This window comes from Diabrotica undecimpunctata, chromosome 2 (assembly GCF_040954645.1).
Source record: "Diabrotica undecimpunctata isolate CICGRU chromosome 2, icDiaUnde3, whole genome shotgun sequence".
NCBI classification, from domain to species: domain Eukaryota; kingdom Metazoa; phylum Arthropoda; class Insecta; order Coleoptera; family Chrysomelidae; genus Diabrotica; species Diabrotica undecimpunctata.
In genome coordinates this window covers 117976120-118000208 of record NC_092804.1, presented here as the reverse complement: position 1 = coordinate 118000208, position 24089 = coordinate 117976120, and the positions used below count along the sequence as shown (strand labels likewise).

General features: G+C 35.9%; 1 protein-coding gene across 1 annotated transcript in view; it reads left to right on the top strand.

Annotated features, from left to right (window-relative positions):
- The window catches only part of LOC140433422 (venom protease-like), a 52139-nt gene extending 28784 nt beyond the window's left edge, over positions 1-23355 (top strand). The window contains exons 6-8 of the mRNA XM_072521431.1: positions 6041-6133; positions 13837-14024; positions 23166-23355. Of these exons, the coding sequence (XP_072377532.1) occupies positions 6041-6133; positions 13837-14024; positions 23166-23285 (401 nt within the window). The 3' untranslated portion in view covers positions 23286-23355. The remainder of the gene's footprint in view (positions 1-6040; positions 6134-13836; positions 14025-23165) is intronic.
- Positions 23356-24089: the final 734 nt, after the last annotated feature.

Genomic DNA, 24089 nt, shown 5'->3' with positions numbered 1-24089 from the left:
CTTGGCGATGGGACTATGATATGCCGGCACAATTCTTACCCTTTTTTCTTACACTAAAATCTTACACTAATGTGTGGGTGGGTTGGGGTGTGCATTGCAGGGTGTATACGGCCTCCACACACCCCGGTGTATAGTGTCCTTATCTAAGTGCCTTGGCACCTGTGTTCTCTCGCCAGAATCCTAAAAGAGAAGGATTTTTTTTGGTTGGTTGCGACCATCTCATTCTTCATTTATTCGACAGGGTGGCCCCTGTCCGAACTCTGAACCTTCTGTTGGCTAAGTATGATCCAAGGAGGCATGTCATCGCCTCGCTGTATCCCATGGTGTTCATTTTATATATGAGTCCATCATTCCAGACCCTGTCAAATGCTTTACTGACGTCCAGAAATGCTGTTGCCGTGTACATTTTTTCGTTATATCCTTTAGTTGTGAATTCGGTGAAACGTAGAACTTGTAGTTCGCATGAATGTTCGCTTCTAAATCCAAATTGTGCTTCTGGTATGGTGCCTAGTGCTTCCGATTCTTCGTTTAATCTTTTTAATATAACTCTTTCCGCTATCTTGCTTATTGATGATAATAAGCTGATAGGCCTATAATTTTGCGGAAAAGTGCCATCTTTCCCTGGTTTTTTGATCATGATTATTTGTGCCTCCTTCCATCTGTCTGGAAAATATCTTAATTTGAGCATGTTGTTTACTATGTTCGTTATGTAGACAATAGCTTTGTTGGGTAGGTTTTTTAGTGCCCTGTTTGTGATGTTGTCAGGTCCTGGGGCTTTTTTGGCGTTTGATAGTTTTATTAGCTCTTTAATTTCATCAGGAGATGTATGAGTTATTCCTATTCTACCCTTTCTTCTCTTTAATCTTCTAGCTGTTCTTTTTACCTCTTCTTCGAAGTCTATGTCTTCATTGGGATTTTCGTTGTTTCTGCATGCCCTTTCTAGTTCGTCCTTTAGGACTTCAGCTTTATCTCTCTCCGTATGAATCCCGTTTTCTCCGTGTAAGGGAGGTATGGGTTTCTTGTCCTGTCGGAGTATTTTCGATAATTTCCAGAAGGCGGATTTGTTTGGGTCTAATTCTTGGATATAGTTGTCCCAGTTTTCGCTTCTATGTTCTCGTAGTTGTCTTTTAACTTCCCTATCAAGCTCATTTGCAATCCTTTTATCTTCTAGAGTTCTAGTGCGATAGGCTCTTCTTCTTTTCCTGTTTTTTTCTTTTATTAAGTTTTGTAGTTCGTGACTTATATCTCCGAATCTTCCTTTTTGTCTAGTTATTGTTTCGGTTTTTGAGCTGGCATCGATAGCATTATTTATAGTTGTTTCTAGTTTGGTTACACTGTCTTCTAGTTCCGTGATGTTGTTTATTGTTGGGATGTTACCGATGTTCTCGCTAAAAATCCTTCTGAAGTTTGGCCAGCTTGTTATCTTCTTTTGGTGGGGCTGCAAATAGTTTAATTCTATTGCACCCAGGGTCAGGACGATTAAGTTGTGCGTCGAATCGCGTTCATTTAGAGAGTGTATCTCGTATTGTTGACCAACGTTGTGTAGGATTGCAATGTCTAGATGTGTAGGGAGTTGTCCGTGAAAACAGGTCGGTCCTGTTGGTTCGATCACGTAGGTATTTGGTCTATTTTCGAGATGGCCGCAAAGTCGTCTCCCGTTGTTGTTGGTCGCTCTGTCGAACCATAAGGGAGATCTCGCATTAAGGTCTCCTATAATTACTGTGGGCTCTTCTGTGTCGAGGATAAGGCTCAAATCTTCATCGAATATCAAATCGTTAGGTCTGACATAAGCTGACACTATTTTTAGTGTTTCGTTGTTGGCCTTTAATCTGACTAGCGTGGCTTCCATTGTCACCAGTCCATCTGGTGTTGGTATATGTTCGTGTTCTAAGCCTTTTTTAACTAGTATGGCTGTTCCTCCTGATCTTGCTCTGTGGTCAGTTCTGTAACTATCGTAGCCTGGAAATTTGGTTTTCTTCCTTTCCACTAATTTGGTTTCTTGAAGGGCTACGATATCGAGCTCTAATCTGTTGATCATCTCATCCAAAAGGTTGAGTTTTTGGAAAATTCCACCGGAATTCCAGGACCCTATGCGTAGATCCTCCGTACGGTTCGCTAGCATTGTCGATTTATTTCTCCGAATGCAGTCATCATTTTAGTTGCCCTGTCGATCATGGACATCATCTCCATCATCTTCTTATTGTACTCCGTGTGAAATGAAGCAATAAGTGTGGCAGCGTCTTGCATCGTAGGAGCTGCTTCTTCTGAGGTTGTTTTGGTGGCTTGTGCATAGCTGAAGCCCGTGGATGTTGTAGCTGGTTTAATCGGTTTGCTCGCCGGTTTTACGGGGGCAGGGGTCTTCTTCTTGGGAGCTTTTGAGCATCCTCTATAGTTGGCCGTATGCGCTTGATCGCAATTGGCACATTTAGGGGCTGTTTCCTTGCTCTTTTCGCAGTCGTTGCTTAGATGGTTTTCACCACACTTCACACATCTGGAGACGCAGTGGCAAGCCTTAGAACTGTAATAATATCCCTGGAAGTTAAAGCACTGTAGGATGTCCTTCGTTATTTTGAATTCGTCTTCGAAACGAACTCTTATGTAGCACAAATTTGTAATTTTCCTTATTTTTTGTACGTCATCCTCTTTTAGGGTAATCATGAAGAAAGGCAGTATTTGTTTACCTTCTTTTTTTGAAAACATATTGCTGACTCTTGTTACGTCAACATCTTTTTGTCTTAATTCATTAAGAATTAATGCTGTATTTGTGCTTGCGAAAAGCCCTTTTAATATCACCCTCTTTAATTTTTCACTGTCTATTGGGTAGGCAATATACTCTACCTTCGGTGTGTGTTCTTCTAGGATTTTGACTACTCCTAGGTAGTCTTCCCTGGATTTCGTATTAATTACGATTGATCTGCCAGATCTGGCAAACTTGTTGTCGGAGAATATACCTGTTTTCGCCGCTTTTTGCAGGATAGCTTGATGTTCTGCGACCGTCTTTAAGATAATCGCAGGAGGTTTAGGTCTTCTGACGTTAACCTCTGCAGGTATTTGAGGGGCTACGTCGGTTTCTTTGTTTTTTGGGCTTCTTTTGCTCACTTCTTTTTTGAGTGTCTTTTGCGGCTTTATTGAGCGCTTCGTCGTTCCTTTCTTGAATCTTTTGAGTTTGTCTTTCAACAATACTCAAAGATTTTTTAGGTTTCTCGCTACTGTTTGTTGATTTCTCAGTAGCGGTGCCTTTTTGTGCTTTTTCTTTCTTGTGGACTTTTGTCCATCCTGCTTCGTTTTTCTCCGTTTCTTTTAGTTCTTTTGGCTTTACTGCGCCTCCAGACGTAGAGGGCGCGGTTTTCCATTCTATGTTGCCGGTGGTGTGCCAGTCTTCTTCTGCTTCTATATCCATACCGTCTTCATTAGATATTATGGGTATGACTTCTTTGTTTGATACTTTTTTCGAATTCGTTTTTTTCGCCGAATTCAACTTGGCGGTTTTCTCTTTTGGTGTTGGTTCCTGGATGGTATCTACTTTCTCTCTTTGGAGTTTTGCCTCGTTTCTTTGTTGTGTTAATGCATCCATTAACTCTAGGATCTTATCGGTTAGTCTTTTGACTTCCCGATCTTTTTCTTGGTTTTCTCTTCTTAACTCATTTAATTGAGTAAGAAGTTTTTCTTCCCTGGCTCTCATTTCTTTCTTCATATCTTTCATTTGTTCGGTCAGTTCATTGACTGACCTACTTAGTTCGTTAGCCTTTTCTCTGGCTTCCATTTCCTTGGCCTTTTTCCGTTCTTCTTCATCTTTATCAAATTCAGGGGCACGCTGTCTTTTTAATTGTTTCGATGGAGCTTCCATCACAACGTTGTTTTTATCGTGTGGGGGCGGGGCTTCGGCGTTTAATGCTACGTCCGACTGGACTACGTCTTCGCTGATTTTTTCATCCTCGGACTCGGGCGAATAGGAGTCGTCGTCAGATGATGAGGGGAGATTGTCCATGGGGTTGTTTAAATTCGCGGTGAAATTATTATATAGTTCAATGGCTGTAGCTACTGAGGGGGTGGACGACTGGGGCCTGTCATCATCTTCTGCTTCGCGTGTAGTCACCTGCGTGACAACACTATTTTGGGGGGGGGGAGGTAAATCACTCATTTTGCCGTAAGGCGGTGAACATAAGTTCAAGAGACTAATTGGAGTTTGCTACTCAGAAGACTCTGTTTTTGTCTTCCCGCCAAGCCGCTGCCTGACGGTTTTCCTGGGTGTCGTCCCAGCAACCTCTCGGTGGTTCACTCCCTGATTTCTCAGGGAGGGATCCTCTTGATGTTTCTCTCAGCTCAGAGGCAGGGGCCGTTTCTGTCCGACTTAGATTCAAAAAACTAAGCCTAACAGTGTCATACCTGTCGACCCACTGAGGTGAACCCGTATATTCGCAGACGCGAAGCTATTAAAAGCCTCCTACGAGGAGCCTATAAAGGCAACCCCTCGAGGTTTAACTTAATAACAACCCCGCATCCGCTTTTCGCTAATATGAAAGACAAAATGCCTATGCCACACTCGGTGTCTTACCCACTGGGAGCTGAAAAGCTCCGTTGACAATAGGACAGTCGTCCCCACCTAAGCACACTTTGCTGACTCGCGTCCGTACTGTTCGACTGCTAGAGCCGAACTACTGATGAAGACTTGAAGAGAAGACTACTGATGTAAAAAAATGGTTACGACGGGAAATTCAAAGATTTTTAAAGGATATTTGTGTTGACCAATAAAAAGGAAGGAATGTTCATTGAGAGAAGGGGGCTGCATCAGAGGAGAAATTTTGGAAATGGAAAAAACAGCAGTGTGTTCGAGATAGCAGATAAGAGCAGCTGGTGACTTAGAAAGAAATAAAAAGTGCTGGTCTACGTTAAACAAAAGCTTTTTTGGCATCCGTAAAAGTTAAAAAGTAGAAAGTGTATTTTTTTTAAGTAAAAGATGAAATTCAGTGATCAGTGACAGTTTGTAAGTACTCAATTAATTGTATCCTGACATCGTATATAGAAATTGTTCCAAGGTGTTCACCTATATTTCTAACGATATCTCCTTCTCTCAATGTTTATAAACTTCTACAAAGACTATACTGAAATTTGACATCAACAATCTCGTAATGTGTTTTAAAAGTATTTCTTAGAACCCGTAATAATTCATTTTGTATTTAGGTATACTGGGTAATTTGCTATCTTTAAATAATTTGCGGTATTTTTTTATATTGTACATTCAATTAAATACTCGTTTCAGATGGTATTTGTTTAAACAATTCATTCTATCATTAAAACTTTGCATTTATTTCTTTGGTATAAACACAATATTTTTTATTAAACGGTTATAATTTAAAACAAAAAAGAATTTTTAAACAAAATTTTATTTTTGGCAATATAATTATTGTCCAAATCCAAGGAAACGTTGGTGAACGGTACCGCCACGTAGAGCCCAACATCGCATGTCTTGAAGTTTGTGCGCTATCGTCTATTCTCGGTTACACAAGGTCTATTTCTCGGTCTAAGAAAAGTTACACAACATCCAAAAGTTCTTTCTTTTGAATGCATATCGTGGACTTAAGCGTAATTATTTATTTGTCATCTATTTATTTATCTTTATTATTTGCTTCTATGTTTGTATTACGTCGATAACCAGTAAAGTTGTAACTTCTCTAACCGCATCTCATATAACCAAAATAAAGAAAAAACCACTATCTAACTTACCTTGAATTTTAACTACCCTCAAAATTATGGATAATATTCCTTTAGTCCATACTACTGTGGATATTCCTTTTTAAATACATTCCATATTTCTTCAAGAACTTTTTTTATTGTTATTTCTTTTGGTATATGTATTTACTTTTTTATTTTTTATTTCTATTCATAGTTGATTTATTATCATTGCTACTAGGTTTACTATATATTTTTATAAGCACTACTATTTTTAATCTTCAAGTTGTTTAGTCTGCACTTTTATTTGTTTTAGTAGTCAATTGTTTTGAAATATAACTTTATTTAATTATTGAACACCTTTTTTTAGTTACTGCACAACCAATATGTTTGCCAGAACCTTGGTCCGTCACGAGCAATAACGCACTTTTGGTTGGATGGGGTAAGGCTGCAGGTCAATCATGTAAGTAAATTTATAAAATATTTTGAAAACGAAAGATATACTGGAAGTATAATGTACATATCTTGTTCATAGGACGTGTTGTTTAATGCTATGTATATCGAGAAATGCAATACAACACCACCTCTTAGATTTTCAGAACGTAGAGATTACTGCTCGATACGCATTGTGCCCCTGATGTCTCGGACTGCCGATCGAGCAGTTCTTTTAGAGTGTTCAATAAGTGACATTAGAGTGGCATTTTCCTATCCAATTTTGCCAGGTTTATGAGTCTTTGTTCTTTTGGACATTTAAGTACCCAGCCAGAATATAAATTAGCTAGCCAGTAGTATAATACAAAATCATGTGTATTAAAGGTAATTTTCCTTCTGTATGCCGCTTGAATATGCGGTGACTCGTGTACGATATTTTAAAATCGTTGATTGTTTCTAAAATAATTAATTTAATTCCTCACTGTCTGTTGAGAATGTTCATGGTAAGATTTTTATGTGTATAAAGGTCTTGAAGTAAATTATGACACTTATTTTGTATGGTTAGGTCTTTTTTCATATAAAACTGAATTGGACATATAATTTCATTATCGATGCTGAGAAAATAAAAATCGTTAAAAGCTGGCAAGTACCTGCAGACAATTGTCAATTAAATCCTTTTTTCGCTTGTGTTCCTACTATTGCCGATTCGTAAGAGGATTTGCTGATATTACAAAAGATTTGCATAAGCTAACGGAAGCAGACAAATAGTGGAAATATACACTGCCAAAAGGTTAACTCACCACTGTACTAAATTCCGAGGTAAGTTTCATAGTCGACACTGAGTCGTTCTTGGTCACCTTCTTTCGCAAAACATCGATGGAACAAAACGAGTTATTGAATTCTTTAGTAAAGTCCTCTCCAGACCGAAAGAGACTATTATGTCTCACAAAGAGAATTACTTGCTATGGTGAAAATATTGGAACACTTAATAAGTTCTTATATGGACGGAAGTTCCTTATTTGGACCGACCACGCCTCTTTTTAATGAGTTCTCCAATTCAAGAACCCCGGAGGATAGGTTGCTCGATAGCTAAAAAAACTGCAGAGGTATGATTTTAACATTGAGGTACTAACTTACCAACCCAGGGTGAGATTTCCAACAAAACTGTGATATTAAAAAGTTATTGGCCGCAATGGGATTCTTTGGAATGAATGGATGGTGTTTTGGAAAGAAATAGGGAAAGTCCCGTTGAAAGCAACTACAAATCTCAACTAAATGGTGTTATGTAATAATGAGGTAAAGAACATTTTTTCTAATAAAAGTAAGTTATCACATTTTATGTGTTTGTCAACAGGTATTTCATTATGAGCTAAAATAAATTAAACCGCAAGTGAATCATGGTGTCATCTACTGGCTCTTTTGTTGAGCCACAAACAGTAAATACTAGTTATTTCAATTGACAATAACGAGTTAACCCGCTTTTATTTGCAATAAGAAGTTTTGCTGTCATTTTTTTTTGCAAACGACATTTTTTTCTGACTCAATAAGAATAATTCTAAAAGTATTCATTTTCTTTTTTTTTAAATAAAAGTTCCTACTAAAGGCAAATTTTTGGCTAAATTGGAAATAGATTGCACTAACTCAGCAGCCGGACGAAAACAGCTGCCAGTCGGATAATCCAGAGAACTATGATAGATATTAGAGACAAGCTAAGTCTAACTGATGGTTCTAGAAAGAATATTTGGTATGGTTATTATAATCCATACGTTATAAGGGGCGATATCTAAAGCTACAGAAGTCATGTGAAGGTCCATATTCCGTGGTAGCCCTAATCAATGATGTTACCTACCACATAAAACGACCAAGTACAAAAATTAAGATTGTGCATCTATCAGCATTGCCAGTTTAAAAAAGGGAGCAGTATTACGACTGACAACCAAGTAACGGCTGCTTTCAATTTGATAGAAATCGCTCGTCTGGTCAGAGACCGTTCGGCATTTGATATCACCTTTAAATCAGGAGTGTCATGGTATACACGCGAAGAGACGCAATCTTTTGATACTGATATCTAATCATTAGGTAGTAGGAACAAGCAACACCGATTTCTATTGGTTTTTGATACAAATAGAATAGATTTTAGCTGGATGAACTAAAACCAGAGCGGAGAGTTGGGGGTTGAGGTGGTTGTCAAATTTTAATTTCACAATCCACGTGTTTGAAGAAAACCCACAGTATGATTTTTCAGCCATTATCAAGAGTGATACGGTTCCGTTCGAGTTCGGGGTCTCAATCTGCCTACTCCCCACACTCGAGACGTACCAGTATCGTGTTCTGTATAAATACAATAACCGTCAAACGGCACTGAGGTCTCAATCTGCCTACTCCTCTGTGTCGAGTGACGACCGGTCTTACGGTGGTCTTACCCTGTGTGGCTGCTTTTACACTCTCAGTATGCGCGGGAACGCTAACCCTGACGTGGTCTGAGCTGTCGTGGCCTGAGCGGTGTGGGGAGGGGTCGCCATGTTGACGGTAGTCGTTTAGCGTCATCGCGCGTATTTAAGCTGTTAGGCCGTTTTTTAATTTCGATAGCTTCACGGATGATTCTGTATTTTAAGGAGCGGATGGATTCGATGGTTTTTGCTTTTTCGAAATCTATTCTGTCTCAATATGATGTTGGGATAGGGCTGAAGTAGTATCGGAATGTTTGACTGATATAGAATGTTCGTCGGTTTGTCTGTCCTATGTATGTACGTGGGCGACTTGAACAAGGTATCTCGTAGACACCATGGTCTTCATTGGGGATTTGGTCTTTTACGGATCTGACGAGATTGGACGACTTGGAGTGAGTAGCGAAGACGGTTTTGATGTTTAGAAAAAGAAGAGTTCGACTGATCTTGTCAGTGACAACTTTAATAAAAGGTAGAAAGATTTTGGGTTGATCCCGCGGCAAGGTATCTTTTTTAGGTGGAATAGGGTTTAGATGTTTTTGAATGCTCTTATTGATTTGGGTTTTGTAGTAGCCGTTTTGTAAGAGTATTTGTCTTATTGAATTTATTTCGGATGATCTATGATTGTTGTCGCTAAGTCTTATGGAACAAGAAATGAGAGTGTTTACAACTGAATTGAGTTGGGTGGGGTGATGATGTGACTGGGCATTAAGATAACGGTTTGTATGCGTGGGTTTCCGGTACACGGAATAACAAAAACTATGAGGTGGTTTTTTCTGAAAATGAACATCAAGGAATGACAAAGATACTCCAGACTCAACTTCAATCGTAAATTGAATACTAGGATGTATTCCATTCAGGTGGGAGAGGAAGAGATCTAATGCGTCTTTACCATGGGCCCAAATGATAAAGGTTTCATCATCGTACCGTAACCAGCAGGTGGGTTTGAGATTTGATGAGGACAGGGCTACTGTTTCTAAATGTTCCATGAACATATCAGCTAATACGGGAGAGAGGGAGGATCCTATTGAGGCACCTTTGATTTGACGATAGAAATGATTTTGGAATGAAAAGTATGTATTAGACATGCAGTGTTTTATAAGAGATATTGTGTCTTGGGGGATTTGATGTTTAGAGTCCAAGATAAAAATGGTTTTATCGATAGGAATGTTGGTCAACACAGAAACAATGTCAAAACTAACTAGTATATCTAAGGGTAAAATAGAAATGTTTTTCAGAAGATCAATATAATGAAAAGAGTTTTTGACAAAGGAAGAAGCTTTTCGGCTAATGGTTGTAAGGATAAAGCGAGATGTTTTGCCAATTTCTGAGTGGGGCAGTTGTATGCCCTGACGATTGGTCTTAGGGGAACATTGGCCTTATGGATTTTTGGAAGGCCGTATATCTTTGGAATTCGGGATGAGTTTTCTCTGGGTATAATAGATTTTTTGATGTCTGAAGGTAGAGTGGACTTTTTTATGATGGATTTGCTCATTTTTTCTAGATAGGTGCTGGTGGTTTCTAGATAGAAGTTCAAACATGTTTAAATATTCTGTGTAATTAAGAAGTTCGAACATTTTGTCGAAATAATTAAAAGAATTGAGAATGTCGGTCGTATTACCTTTGTCGGACGGAAGGATGACGATGTCAGAGTTGTTATAAAGTTCTTTGAGGCCGCGTCTTTCTAAAAGACTGATATTTGACGGTGGGGGTTTGAAAGTAGGGAGAATTCTGCCGACATCTTGTCTGGCAACTTCGGCTTGGTCGAAAGGAAGATGAGAGATAGCTTCTTCAGTTTGACAAATAATTTTCTCAGTTGTAATTGAAAGAGGAGTGACAGAAAAATTAAAACCGTCTTTGGATATGTGAATATCTGAGAAATTGTGAACAACAGTAGAAGGTTGTTGATTCGAAGTGGGCTTTAGATTTTGTTGAGAGATAAGTTGATCCAGTTGGCGTTTTTGGGTTAGGGTTTTGTTGTCAGAAATATGTTGGTCTTTTTGATGAGAAAGACGATCGAAAGTGTCCTATAATAATGGATGGATATATATATATATATATATATATATATATATATATATATATATATATATATATTTGACGGTGGGGGTTTGAAAGTAGGGAGAATTCTGCCGACATCTTGTCTGGCAACTTCGGCTTGGTCGAAAGGAAGATGAGAGATAGCTTCTTCAGTTTGACAAATAATTTTCTCAGTTGTAATTGAAAGAGAAGTGACAGAAAAATTAAAACCGTCTTTGGATATGTGAATATCTGAGAAATTGTGAACAACAGTAGAAGGTTGTTGATTCGAAGTGGGCTTTAGATTTTGTTGAGAGATAAGTTGATCCAGTTGGCGTTTTTGGGTTAGGGTTTTGTTGTCAGAAATATGTTGGTCTTTTTGATGAGAAAGACGATCGAAAGTGTCCTATAATAATGGATATATATATGTATATATATATATATATATATATATATATATATATATATACTTATATTATATATATATATATATCACTGGTTACATATATATATATATATATATAATACAAAACTCAAATATTTGGGTGTGCAGCGGAAGATAGGACAAAGAAGTACTCTTTTTAGTTAACCAAGCTTTCGCAAATCTTTATTTGCATCATCAGGGTGCTACAATAAACAAAATTAGTACAAAATACAGAAAAGAATTATTTTGCATCTTACACTAATTGAGGTTAGTTGTCGTGATGTTTATTAAATGAAACGAGCAACTCATTTGATCCCTACAAATGATGATGAGTTGCTCGTTTCATTTAATAAACATCACGACAACTAACCTCAATTAGTGTAAGATGCAAAATAATTCTTTTCTGTATTTTGTACTAATTTTGTTTATTGTAGCACCCTGATGATGCAAATAAAGATTTGCGAAAGCTTGGTTAACTAAAAAGAGTACTTCTTTGTCCTATCTTCCGCTGCACACCCAAATATTTGAGTTTTGTATTATATTTGATCAGCGTTGATGACAAGCGTTTATCGCTTTTTCAGTATATATATATATATATATATATATATATATATATATATATATAATATATATATATATATATATATATATATATATATATATATATATATATATATATATATATATATATCACTGATTATATATATATATATATATATCACAAAAAAAAATCACTGGTTTGACGATGAATGCAAAGACGCAACACAGAAAAAAAAATGAAGCCTATGCAAAAAAATGCTTACCCGCCGAACTAGAACAAGTATAGAGAATTACCAGACAAAGAGAAGAGAAGAAAAGAAAATACACAGAATGAAGAAACGAAACCACTTAAAAAAGGAACTTCAATATATAGAAAACCTCAACAGAGAGAAAGAATTCAGAACATTCTATAAGAAAGTTAACATCAACAGAAAAGAATTTAAGGCAAACACAAATCAATGTAGAAGTTTAAATGGCGATCTCTTAACAACAAGAACAGACGTACTAAACCGATGGACGGAATATTTTAACCAGATACTTAATATAGAGGAAGAAGAAAACCTGGAAGACAAAAGCTGCGAGGTAAGCGGAGCAGACGAGAGGGAGGAGGATCCACCAACGATCCTGGAAGTTAAAGACGCTGTAAACAAACTAGCCAGAAACAAATCACCCGGAATAGATAATCTCCCAGCGGAATTATATAAAGAAGGTGGCCACGATATCATAATAGCCCTACAGCAGCTTATAAAAGAAATATGGATACAGAAGTCCCTTCCCAATGATTGGAATATTGGAATACTTTGCACCATACACAAAAAGGGTGATATCTTTGAATGCTCTAACTATCGAGGAATTACGCTCCTAAATGCAGCGTATAAAATATTCTCCAATATACTATGCCATCGTATGGCACCATATGCAGAGCGAATAATAGGACAATACCAGGCTGGTTTCAGAAGTGGTAAATCAACAATTTATCAGATTTCAACCCTAAGACAAATTCTAGAGAAAACACTGGAATACGGTGTAGACACGCACCACATATTTATAGACTACAAGGCAGCCTACGACTCTGTAAATAGAAGAGAATTGTTTAGAGCAATGATAGACCTAGGAGTACCAAATCAGTTGGTAAGTTTAACCAAACTAACCCTTGAAAAAGTTGAATGCAAAGTACGAATCCAGGGGGAACTCTCTGAACCTTTTAAAACAAATAACGGGCTACGTCAGGGAGACCCACTCTCCTGTATACTATTCAATCTAGCTCTGGAAAAAGTAATACGTACGTCACAAATCACAACTACCGGTTCAATATATAACAAATCTGTGCAAATCTTAGCATATGCTGATGATATCAATATTGTTGGGAGAACGGAAAACGCAGCACGAGAGGCGTACGTAGCATTAAAGGAAGCGGCTACAAAAATGGGTTTAATAATAAACACCAACAAAACAAAATACATGAAAATAGGTACGCAACCACAAACACTACGGCCACTTGTTATAGAAAATGACGTCATCGAAGCAGTTAACGAATTTGTATACCTGGGAACGCTCGTCAATACTGAAAATGACACTACCGCAGAGATAAACCGCAGAATTTGCACGGCTAATAGATGCTATTTTGGGCTTAATCTCCTTTTTAAATCTACAGTTATATCAAGAAATACAAAAGTAAAACTCTACAAAACAATAATACGCCCAGTCCTAACATATGGTTCAGAAACCTGGACTTTAACAAAAAGCAATGAAAACATGTTAGGATGTTTCGAAAGAAAAATACTAAGGCGCATCTATGGAGCGGTAAATGAAAATGGTGTCTGGAGAAGACGATACAACTTCGAACTCTATAGGATATACCAGGAACCAGATATCGTAAAACACATAAAGATAGGACGTCTGAGGTGGGTAGGCCATGTTATGCGGATGGAGCAAACCGACCCAGCTAGAAAAACGCTCCTTGATAGACCTATTGGTCAAAGAAGAAGAGGAAGACCCAGAACAAGATTCCTAGATAACATCGATGAAGACATGAGAAATATGGAAATACGTGCTTGGCGGAGGAAGGCGATGGATAGGGACGACTGGAGAAAAATTCTTGGGGAGGCTAGGACCCACACAGGGTTGTAAAGCCAAAATGATGATGATATATATATATATATATATATATATATATATATATATATATATATATATATATATCTTTATTCCATCTTATATTATTTATTTGTGGTGGTATAATCAACATGAAACATGATAAAAATAGTTAATAAAATCCCTCTAATAATAGTGAATGTTTTTCAGATGCCTTGCCAAAGCAGCAAGTTCTGCAGTTACCAATAATTAGTCTTCAACAATGCGTTCAATTGTACGGCAGAACGTTGTCAATAACAGACGACCAGCTGTGTGCTGGAGGGGAAGCTGGAAATGATGCATGTAGCGGATTTGGAGGTGCTCCTTTGATAGTTCGACATGGTAACACACATTATCAGGTGCGTAATATACGTGATATACTTAATTTATTTTTAAAATTTTTATTTTCTACATGTGTGTTTGTATACACACCTAAACTTCCGTAAAAGGGAATTGCAATATCGTCCGAAATTGGTAGTTAAGCATGCTTTACTAAGAGATGTTTTTTGTAATTGTTAGCTTATTAAATTTTAAGATTGTGCTAATAGGGTTAAAGTACTGTGGGAAAAATTCAGGAGTCAGCTTAGAGTCATGACAGACTTCCTTAGTGGATATACACCAATCAAGGGACACCTGAATACAATATTAATGTTCAAGGAAACTTGAACTTTAGACTGTGCAGCAGAGGACCTAAAATAGTCAACAGTCAAGACCCTCTGTCTTTAGTTACAAAAGTTTAACGTAGTGGTAATGTTTTAAAACACAAAAAAAGTCTTTTATTACAAAAAAAAATTAATAGCCAAAATAATCCACTATACTTTATTCACTTAACTAAGTTTCAATTTTCTAGTATATTTAGTAATTTTATTTTTGTGCAAAATTTGTCAATTTTGGCTTCGACTGGAAGGAATTGAAAGTTGATGCACGATCAAGCACATTAACTAAGACCCAATACTAATTGTAGCTTAAAATTAAAAAAAATATTCCCGTACTGTTTATCAACAAAATAAAACTGTATCAATTAAAAGAATAAAACAAAGAATTGAATATTTATATTCATTTGAGGATGAGTATTTACACATTTTAATCAAAATTATTGAATATATTTTCTTCTTTTTCTTAACATTAAGAATTAGGCTTTAAGTCTGTTCCGTGCTTAGTCTTGTTATCTTCTTAGGGATCGTCGTACGTCTATCCTTCCGCATTTACAACCTTTTTACCAATCAATCTTTATTCATTTTTTAATATGCTCTCTTAATATTAACGTGTTTGATTGTATTCTGTTATTCATAAATAATGTATGTAATTCGACACCTACAACTTCATTTCTGATTTGGTCTTTTAATTTACTTTTGTTTTTTTTCAAAATTTCATTTCACCTTGCTGTACTTGCGGAAAGACTTCAAAATTGTACGGAAAGACTTTCCTCTCATTTTAAATTGTACTGTAATAGTTGGCGTTATACTATGACTAGTAAATTAACAAAATAAATGCCAGTATTGATGGATTAGACAACAACCATACCAGACTGAACATACCGGTTCTCGCTCAGTTCTTTCTTTTCTTAGGTAGCTTAGCTTTCTCCGTGGATATGTTAGTTGTTGCTCTGGAAACCTCGGTGTCTTCTAACATAATTGCCACAAATTGGTCGCATTGCTCCTGTTGCGATACATTCTTAAGTTAATTTGCACTTTTTCTAACTTGGCTGCACCGTATTGAAGACGACCAATAGTCAGGAGTAGGGGAGAGTGTTGTACCTTGGGTCAATTTTTACTTTTTATTTTTTTCTAAATCCTAAAATTATATATTTGCAAAGTTTATCCAATGTATTAGTTACTTTGTCTATTTGGCTACATGCTTTCTTTTTATTGACACATTTTAAGCTTAGTAGTTAGTTAAAAAATATATTTTAGCAGGCCCTTGCATGTTGACCCAAGGTACAAACTGGTAATGTACCTTGGACCAGCATATATTGTACCTTGGACCAGCATTATATTGTACCTTGGGTCAGTTATAAAAAAAATAGAACAAATCTTGAAATGTTTTATTGAATATCTCAAAATAATCAGAACATTATGATTAACTATGGTGTATTATTATGTATGAGAGAGTAATAAAACAATAAATTATGTATGCAAATCCCTAAACTGTTGATACGGGTGACTCAATGAAAAACAGATATTTGTCAACAAGTTTACAGAAGTATATAGGAAAACAATTTTAAATTGAGTATGACCACCAGGTATAAAGGTTGGAGCAGAATAGAATACAATAGTTGTGAGGGTTACTAATCCCTAAATAAGGTTGCCAGTGTCGGAGTGATGGAGGTTAACAGGTACTAATGAATTTGCAAGAAATGTAAGATGTTTATTTTATTGGTTATATATAACCAATAAAAGTTTAATAAGTACCTACCTATTTGCAAAATAAAGTTTAATTCTTTAGATAAAATAAAACGTTTTATTTTATCTATTTGCAAAATAAAGTTTAATTCTTTGCCTATTTGCAAAATAAAGTTTAATTCTTTAGATAAAATAAAACGTTTTATTTTATCTGAAATGAGTGCATTCCACGAAGTAAGGGTTTCAACAATCAAACATTTAATTCTTTAATTCCAGGAATCTACGACAGTAATTGACTAGATAATTACCTTCTAAACTTATTCCACAGAAAATGTGATAGTGGGTTTTTCCATTTTGTATATAGGAAGGTCCAAGTGGCGTATTCAAAATTCTTAACAGTTCACTAAAAGTAGGTACTTCAGTTGCAAGGTGCAGTTTATTGTGTATACTAGTGTTATGGAAAATTTGGAAGTGCCGTGTAAACGCCGAAAAATTGGTCCTCTAACAGTTAATGAAAAAACATTAATATGTAATTGTTTTAAATCATTTACAGACAAACGTTTATGTGAAAGTGTTGATGAGACCGTTGAGTTAGTTAGCAGTACACTTGGTGTTGGGAAATCTACGATTTACAGAGTTATTAAAGAAGAGAAATGTGGTAGTTTTCAAATGCCACGTAATGCTCCAGGGAAACCAAAATTTCAAAAAGAATATCATTTTAAAGAAGGACTTCAACGGAAAGTGCATGAATTCTTCTTTAGACAAGAATTTCCAACATTGGATAAAGTTCTTGTCTCAGTTCGAGATGATAAGGATTACCCAGAAATGAGTCGAAGTACGTTATGGAAACTTTTAAAAGAAATAGGCTTCCGCTGGAAAAAGAATCCCAGAAAGTCTATTTTATTAGAAAGAAGCGATATTGTCATATGGAGAAGACATTTTCTAAGAACCATAAAGGAAATGAGAAACCAAAAAAGAAAAATATTTTATCTTGATGAAACATGGATCAACGAGGGTCATACACCAAATAAATTTTGGCAGAATGAAACTGTTACAAGTCAAAGGCACGCTTTTGTAAATAACTTATCTACTGGTTTAAACCCACCATCAGGAAAGGGACGCAGGCTGATAATAGTACACATTGGCAGTTCAGACGGTTTTGTTGAAGGTGGTTTATTAACTTTTGAATCAACTCGTACCGGTGACTACCATGAAGACATGAACGCTGATGTCTTTCAAGAATGGTTCGAACAAATGATAGATCTTCTTCCTAAGAACTGTGTAATAGTAATGGATAATGCAAGTTATCACTCCAGACTTATAGAAGGACTGCCCACAACCAAGTAGTTAAAAAAAGACTTGCAGAATTGGCTGAGTTCAAAAAATATTACGTACCATCCCGGATCTATAAGAAAGGAACTTTATTCGTTGTGTGCCCTTCATAAAAAAAAATTTAAAAAATACGAAATTGATGAAATTGCCAAAAATCGTGGAATGACAGTACTTAGATCCCCACCATATCATTGTGAATTAAACCCGATTGAACTGGTATGGGCACAGATAAAGAGTGAAATTTCAAGAAAAAATACCACTTTTAAAATTCATGATGTTAAATAGTTGTTTTTGGAGGCCGTAAATATTGTAAAACCTGAAAACTGGGAAAAGGCAGTAAATCACACTATTAAAGAAGAGGAAAAAATGTGGAAGCTGGACAACATTACTGATAAAATGATCGAGCCAGTTATTATAAATCTTGGTTCTGAAAGTTCATCTTCTGAATCTGATTTGGATTTGTAACAAGTAGCTGTAAGTTTTATATTAATATTTTTATTCATCTATTTAACATACCTTAGACGGTTTTAAAAACTCTTTTTCTCTTTTGTAATTTTTAAAAATTAAAAATAATGTGAATTTTTTAAAACCCTTTTTAATGTAGGCCAGTCAGTTCTAATATAGTGTGTGATAAAAGAGGTCACTTTTGTTTACATACACATAACACTTTATAACACTGAAATAATTCATTTATTTTTTACAATTATTCAAAGTAATTTTTCAATTAATCTTGAGCACGCCCATGGAGTGGTCGGAGCTACCAGTTAAAATTAGGCTTATTACTCTCTCGTTCATAAAAATAAACTATAATGATTAATTTAGTAAATAAAAACTTATTTGACATTATATCCGCTAAATTTAACATTAAATTTCAGGTGCGCATCGTGACGTGCAGTTCCGCTTATTTTGTGCGGTTGTGGAAGTTTACGTACAATATCATTGCGTAAAAAATCATAAGTCTCGGTTGAGTCGTTTATAAACTTATTGGAATCTAGAATTCTACGTAAATATCTAAGTTCATTATTAATTCCACTGTTCAGTATCTCGGCAACATAATAAACAAAAGATTTCTTCCCTGCCACTTTCACTAAAACAAAGTCTCCTTTTTTAATCTCGTTATTTTCAGATAAGTCATATATTTTTTGGTCATTTAATAATTCTTCTTCTCTAGTTACCAAGTCCTCAAATATACCTCCATCACTTGAACTTGATTCACTATCATACTTAGCAGCTCTCTTTGGCACATTTTGTATATCTTCTGTCGCTATTTGCTTTGTAACTGCCTGCACTTTCTCAAATGATACCGTCTTTCCCTTTTTAAGCGTAGCTATTTCATCTTTCTCTGGAGTATCGGTAAGTATTCGTGACTTTCCTCTTGCTCTTCCTAACTTCTTTTTGCGAGCAAGTGCCTTTGGATAGGGTCGCAACATTTCAGGTGTAATAGAACTTCCTGAAGTTCCTGCTTGACGAATATTTGAGGTAGAAGGAGTAGAGACTTACATTTCATTAACTGTAGTTTTAGTTTTTTCCCCGTCCTGTTCAACATTGACTTGCTCGCGACTGTCAGTAAGCTGGTTTAAAGGACGATCAGTTACATACGAAGACAGAAACTCATTATCTTCAAAAATGTTTTCATTGACGGGATAGAGACCGCTCACCTCAAATCCCTTCTGGATATTAGATGTAGTAAATGCTTTTGGAAATGCCTTACCTGCAAGTTCGGCTATATCGTAAATCGTAATAGGTTGTCCAGGGTGCATAATCATCCACTCACTACAGGCGGTATTATAGTAAGTTTTCATCGGTCCAAAAACTGTTCGATCGAGCGGTTGCATTTTGTGGCTGGTGTGGGGATGAAACGTTATCGGTAGAATTCCATTCTTCTTACAGAAATTAATGACACTTACATTCACGTGGCTATCGTGATTATCCAAAAGTAATATAACTGGATTTTCAACTGTTGGTTTCACATGATTTTTAAAGTGTTGTAGGTATTCCAAAAACAATATTTCGTTTGACCAGCCAGACGAATTTGCACCTCCTATAGTTCCAACTGGACAACCTTTTAGCATGTGAGGCTTAAAATTAACCCTCGGAAATATCATCATTGGCGGAATATGATTTCCGATTGCATTTATTGAGGCTATCAAGGTTACATTTTGACCTCGCTCTCCACTTGTCATTTGACCTAATTGTTTTATTCCCTTAGGTCCTACAATTTTTGGTGGTACATGGACAGTCGTTAACCCTGTCTCGTCACAATTCCAAATTTTTTCGGGGGAAAAATCTCCACGAGACAAAGCTTCTTTGTAGTTCTTAAAAAAGGAAGATATATTTGTTTTATTGAAGGATGTTGATCTGGCCAAACTTGTAGGTTCTGGTTTACGAAGTGATAAATCTTCATGTCTTCTAAGAAACTGCCTCAGCCATTCCTTGCCAGCTATCTTTTTTTGGTCCCAAGAAGGCGGATAAGACTTGTTATTTGCAGTTGCATACTGGTATGCTAAAGTACGAACTTCCATTTTCGTCAAACCATAGTGGAGGCCTGCAGCAGTGAGAAGATATATTTTTAACTCAGCTTCCTCTTCTTTATTAAAAACTTGTTTTACATTATTGGCAGCAACATAAGAAAATTCTGAAGCCCCCGACTGCCTGAAGGATTTTACGTGCCTGATCAGCGTGGTTTTTGATATGTTATAGCACTTTGCTGCTTCCCTAATTGATAATTCACCACTTATGCATTTATTTGCGGCTGCAGTTAAATCCTGGGCATTTAAATGTGGTCTTTTGATACCCACTTTACTTCTCGGCATTTTAAAATGACTATCTGAAACAATAATAAAAGGTTTTTTTGGTAACAGATACACCAATTAATTTAAATAAAAGTCAAAATAATGTTAATTCGCAATAAGATTGTACCTTGGTCCGGTCCAAGGTACACGACCTACCGGTGACCCAAGGTACACAACGTAACAATTTCAGTTGTTTTTTGTTTTCTAATATTAGGTTATGCGTTTAGACAAAAAATACATTCATGATTATCAAGCGTAAATATATATTGTCCATTACAGATAATAATAAAATATATATATTTACATTTAAAGCGGATTTTAACAGATAACAAATAGGTAAATAATTTACTTACGATCAAACAAAACACAAAACGCTCTGCAAGTCACCACGCTGCAATTTTTTGATAAGTGTATTTAGATGCCATCTACCGCTGATATTATTAAACCACTAATTCAACCAAATCGAAGAGAAATCTGCAGTGGGTAAGAAAGAAAGTCAACTGACCCGAGGTACAACCCGGTCCGAGGTACAACACTCTCCCCTACTTATATAGAGTTGCCTTCCATCGATATACCTTTTTTGGTTTCCTGTTTTGCGAGATATGCCATTACACTTTACTTTTTATTATTCACTTGCATTAACTTGGCATTCCTTTCTCCAGGTAGCTGTAGCTTCCTCCATGGTAATTGTTAGTTGTTGCCCTGGAAACTATCAGGATCTTCTAACTCTAATGCCACAAATTGCTCCTGTAGTGATCCTTTGTCTTGAGAAATATTGTTTATTGCTGTCCGAATTCTCTGTTGTAATTCTTGAATATTTGCTGGTTTCGTTTGATACACAACATTCTTCAGATAGCCCCACATAAAATAATCCAAAGGATTAAAATCTGGTGACCTCGCTGGCCATTCAATAGGTCCACGTCTACCAATCCACCTGTTCGGAAAAATTTCATCTAGGTACCTTCTAACATCTACAGCATAATATAGAGGTGCACCATCCTGTTAAAACCATAATCTTTCATCAAAACCTCCAGGGTTACATCTGCTGGGAATCAAATTACGTAAAGTATGTACGAGATAACCCCTTAAAAACTCAAGGTACGTTGCCCCGTTTAAATTACCTTCGAAAAATTAGTGTCCGATGATTCGATTTCTTACAATTGCTGCCCATACATTTACCTTTTGCGAGTATTGTGTATGATGCTCACTCATCCAGTGGGGGTTTTCTTTTGCCCAGTATCTACAAATCTGACGGTTAACCTCGCCATTTAACGTGAAAGTGGCGTCATCAGAAAAAATAATGTTTTGTACCAAGAGAGGGTCTCAGTGGCAGTTATCCATCATTACTTCGCAAAATTGCATTCTTCTATCGGGAAGTTTGATTTTATAAGAATGCCATTTTTCAATCTTTAATAGTTTGTGTACCGTTGTTTTGCTTACACCGATATTGCAACCAACTTTACACACAGAAGTGTGCGCATCTTCTTCAAAACTAAGTAAAACATCTAATGCTGTATCAGCATTTGCAGAGTGACGACCTGATTTTCGTGTATTTTCAACCGAACCAGTTTCTCGAAATTTCTTTTCAATCTTACTGACTGTTGAACGCGTTATAGGTCTTTCTGGATATTTATCATTAAACAAATTGCACACATCGCCATCTGAGTTCGCGATCTGCCTCCATACCCAATTATCATAAGTATTTCAATTATTTGCATTACACTTAACTCCATTTCTACTTCAAACTAAATCTAAGCAATAATTAAAACATTCACAAATACCAAAAATATTGTAGTGCTAAACTGTCACCGAACATCAATAAATTACTAAACAAATAATGACATTTAACAAAAACATAGCCTACTATGTTTTTTTTTAAATTGATAAGAAATAATTTCTTTCATATTTTGTTCGCTAGACAATAAGTATTTTTGATATTGTTAATAAATGATGGATAACTGCTACCGAGACCCTCTCTTGGTACAAAACATTATTTTTTCTAATGAGGCCACTTTCACGTTAAATGGCGAGGTTAACCGTCAGATTTGTAGATACTGGGCAAAAGAAAACCCCCACTGGATGCGTGAGCACCATACACAATACTCGCAAAAGGTAAATGTATGGGCTGCAATTGTAAGAAATCGAATCATCGGACACTAATTTTTCGAAGGTAATTTAAACGGGGCAACGTACCTTGAGTTTTTAAAGGGCTATCTCGTACCTACTTTACGTAATTTGTTTCCCAGCAGACGTAATCCTGGAGATTTTGATGATAGTTTATGGTTTTAACAGGATGGTGCACCTCCATATTATGCTGTAGATGTTAGAAGGTACCTAGATTAAATTTTTCCGAACAGGTGGATTGGTAGACGTGGACCTATTGAATGGCCAGCGAGGTCACCAGATTTCAATCCTTTGGATTATTTTATGTGGAGCCATCTGAAGAATGTTGTGTATCAAACGAAACTAGCAAACATTCAAGAATTACAACAGAGAATTCGGACAGCAATAAACAATATTTCTCAAGACACAATAAATAAGGTTCAACAAGAATTTGTGTACAACGTTTGGGTTACTGTCAAATACAGCAAGGGCTCAGTTCGAACATGACATAAAGTCATGTATTTCATCATATTCTGTCCGCTAGACAATAAGTATTTTTGATAATATTTTTAATTTAACTAACGCGTTACTTTATAAACACACACGAAACTATTGTATTTTTATCCACCCTGTACCAATTTGAATCAACATGTGATTCATTTTTGGAATCAGCTCAGCTAGAGTAATCTGAAAATTGAAATAAAATGGGGGTGTTTCATTTAAAAAAATGAAGGGGACGTCATTACTCAAAAGTAATTCACCCTGTATATTAGAATATTATTTTAAAATACGGTAATGGAAAATCGACGTGTTTCAGGATTATTTCTTAAAATAATCTGTTTAGCTAAAAAAGAATTTGTTCCATACTTTACGGACACAGTGTATATAGATTTATGTATATTTAATTTTTTAATATGTTGTTATTTTTTAGGTGGGCATCTTATCGTTTGGATCAGATCAATGTGGCAGAGGAGGAGTTCCCAGTGTGTATACCAATATAAAGAAATATATTACGTGGATCAGGGAAAATACACCACAAGTTTTTGAATAGCAAAAGTTAAATTAAGTATTTTAGTGTATTTTTTATTAAAATAAATTATTGTACAGAATAAAAAATATAAAATATGAAAAAAAAATGTTTTAAATAAATGTTAGATATTGTTTCTATGAGGTACTGATCAACTGTTTCAAGTATTCTAACATCCGATCTCGTACAAAAAGGAATACATATTACATTAATCTTTCGTGTGTCATTCTCTTTATGTGGTCGTACCAGGATAGTTGCTTCTCTTCTATTTTGCCTATTTAAGAGCGTAGTATTATTGTCCATCGCAATAGAGTAGATATTACTGAATCTCTAAATAAATTTAAGTCACAGCTAACTTTAATACTTACAGATACCAATGATGTAGATTTAAATCAATGCAGCTTGTATTCCCAAGGAGCTTTTCTTCCATTCAAATTTTTCGCTAGATGTACTGTGCTTAAAATATGCCCAGCATGTACTTTTATAGATGATAATTTTTAATTCCCATCAGAATATTGATTACTCTAAAAACTTTAATTTTATTTCTATAGAAAATGTCACACCGAGAGTGCAGTACGGCTAATATAGGAATGCACAATAGCCGGATTTCACGCCTTGTGCTTGGCGATACAAACAGGTCCAAGTGGTAGTCACAAAACCGTACCCAGATCTCTACGCCGGGCTCTGTTATTTATTATAAAATAATATATTGATAAAATAGTTGCCTTCAAGTAGCCAAATAAGAGGCATGAATTTGAATAAAAAGACCTTAGGTTTTTAGCCAGAATTTTATTATAAAACTATATACTTTATTAAACTAACAAATGT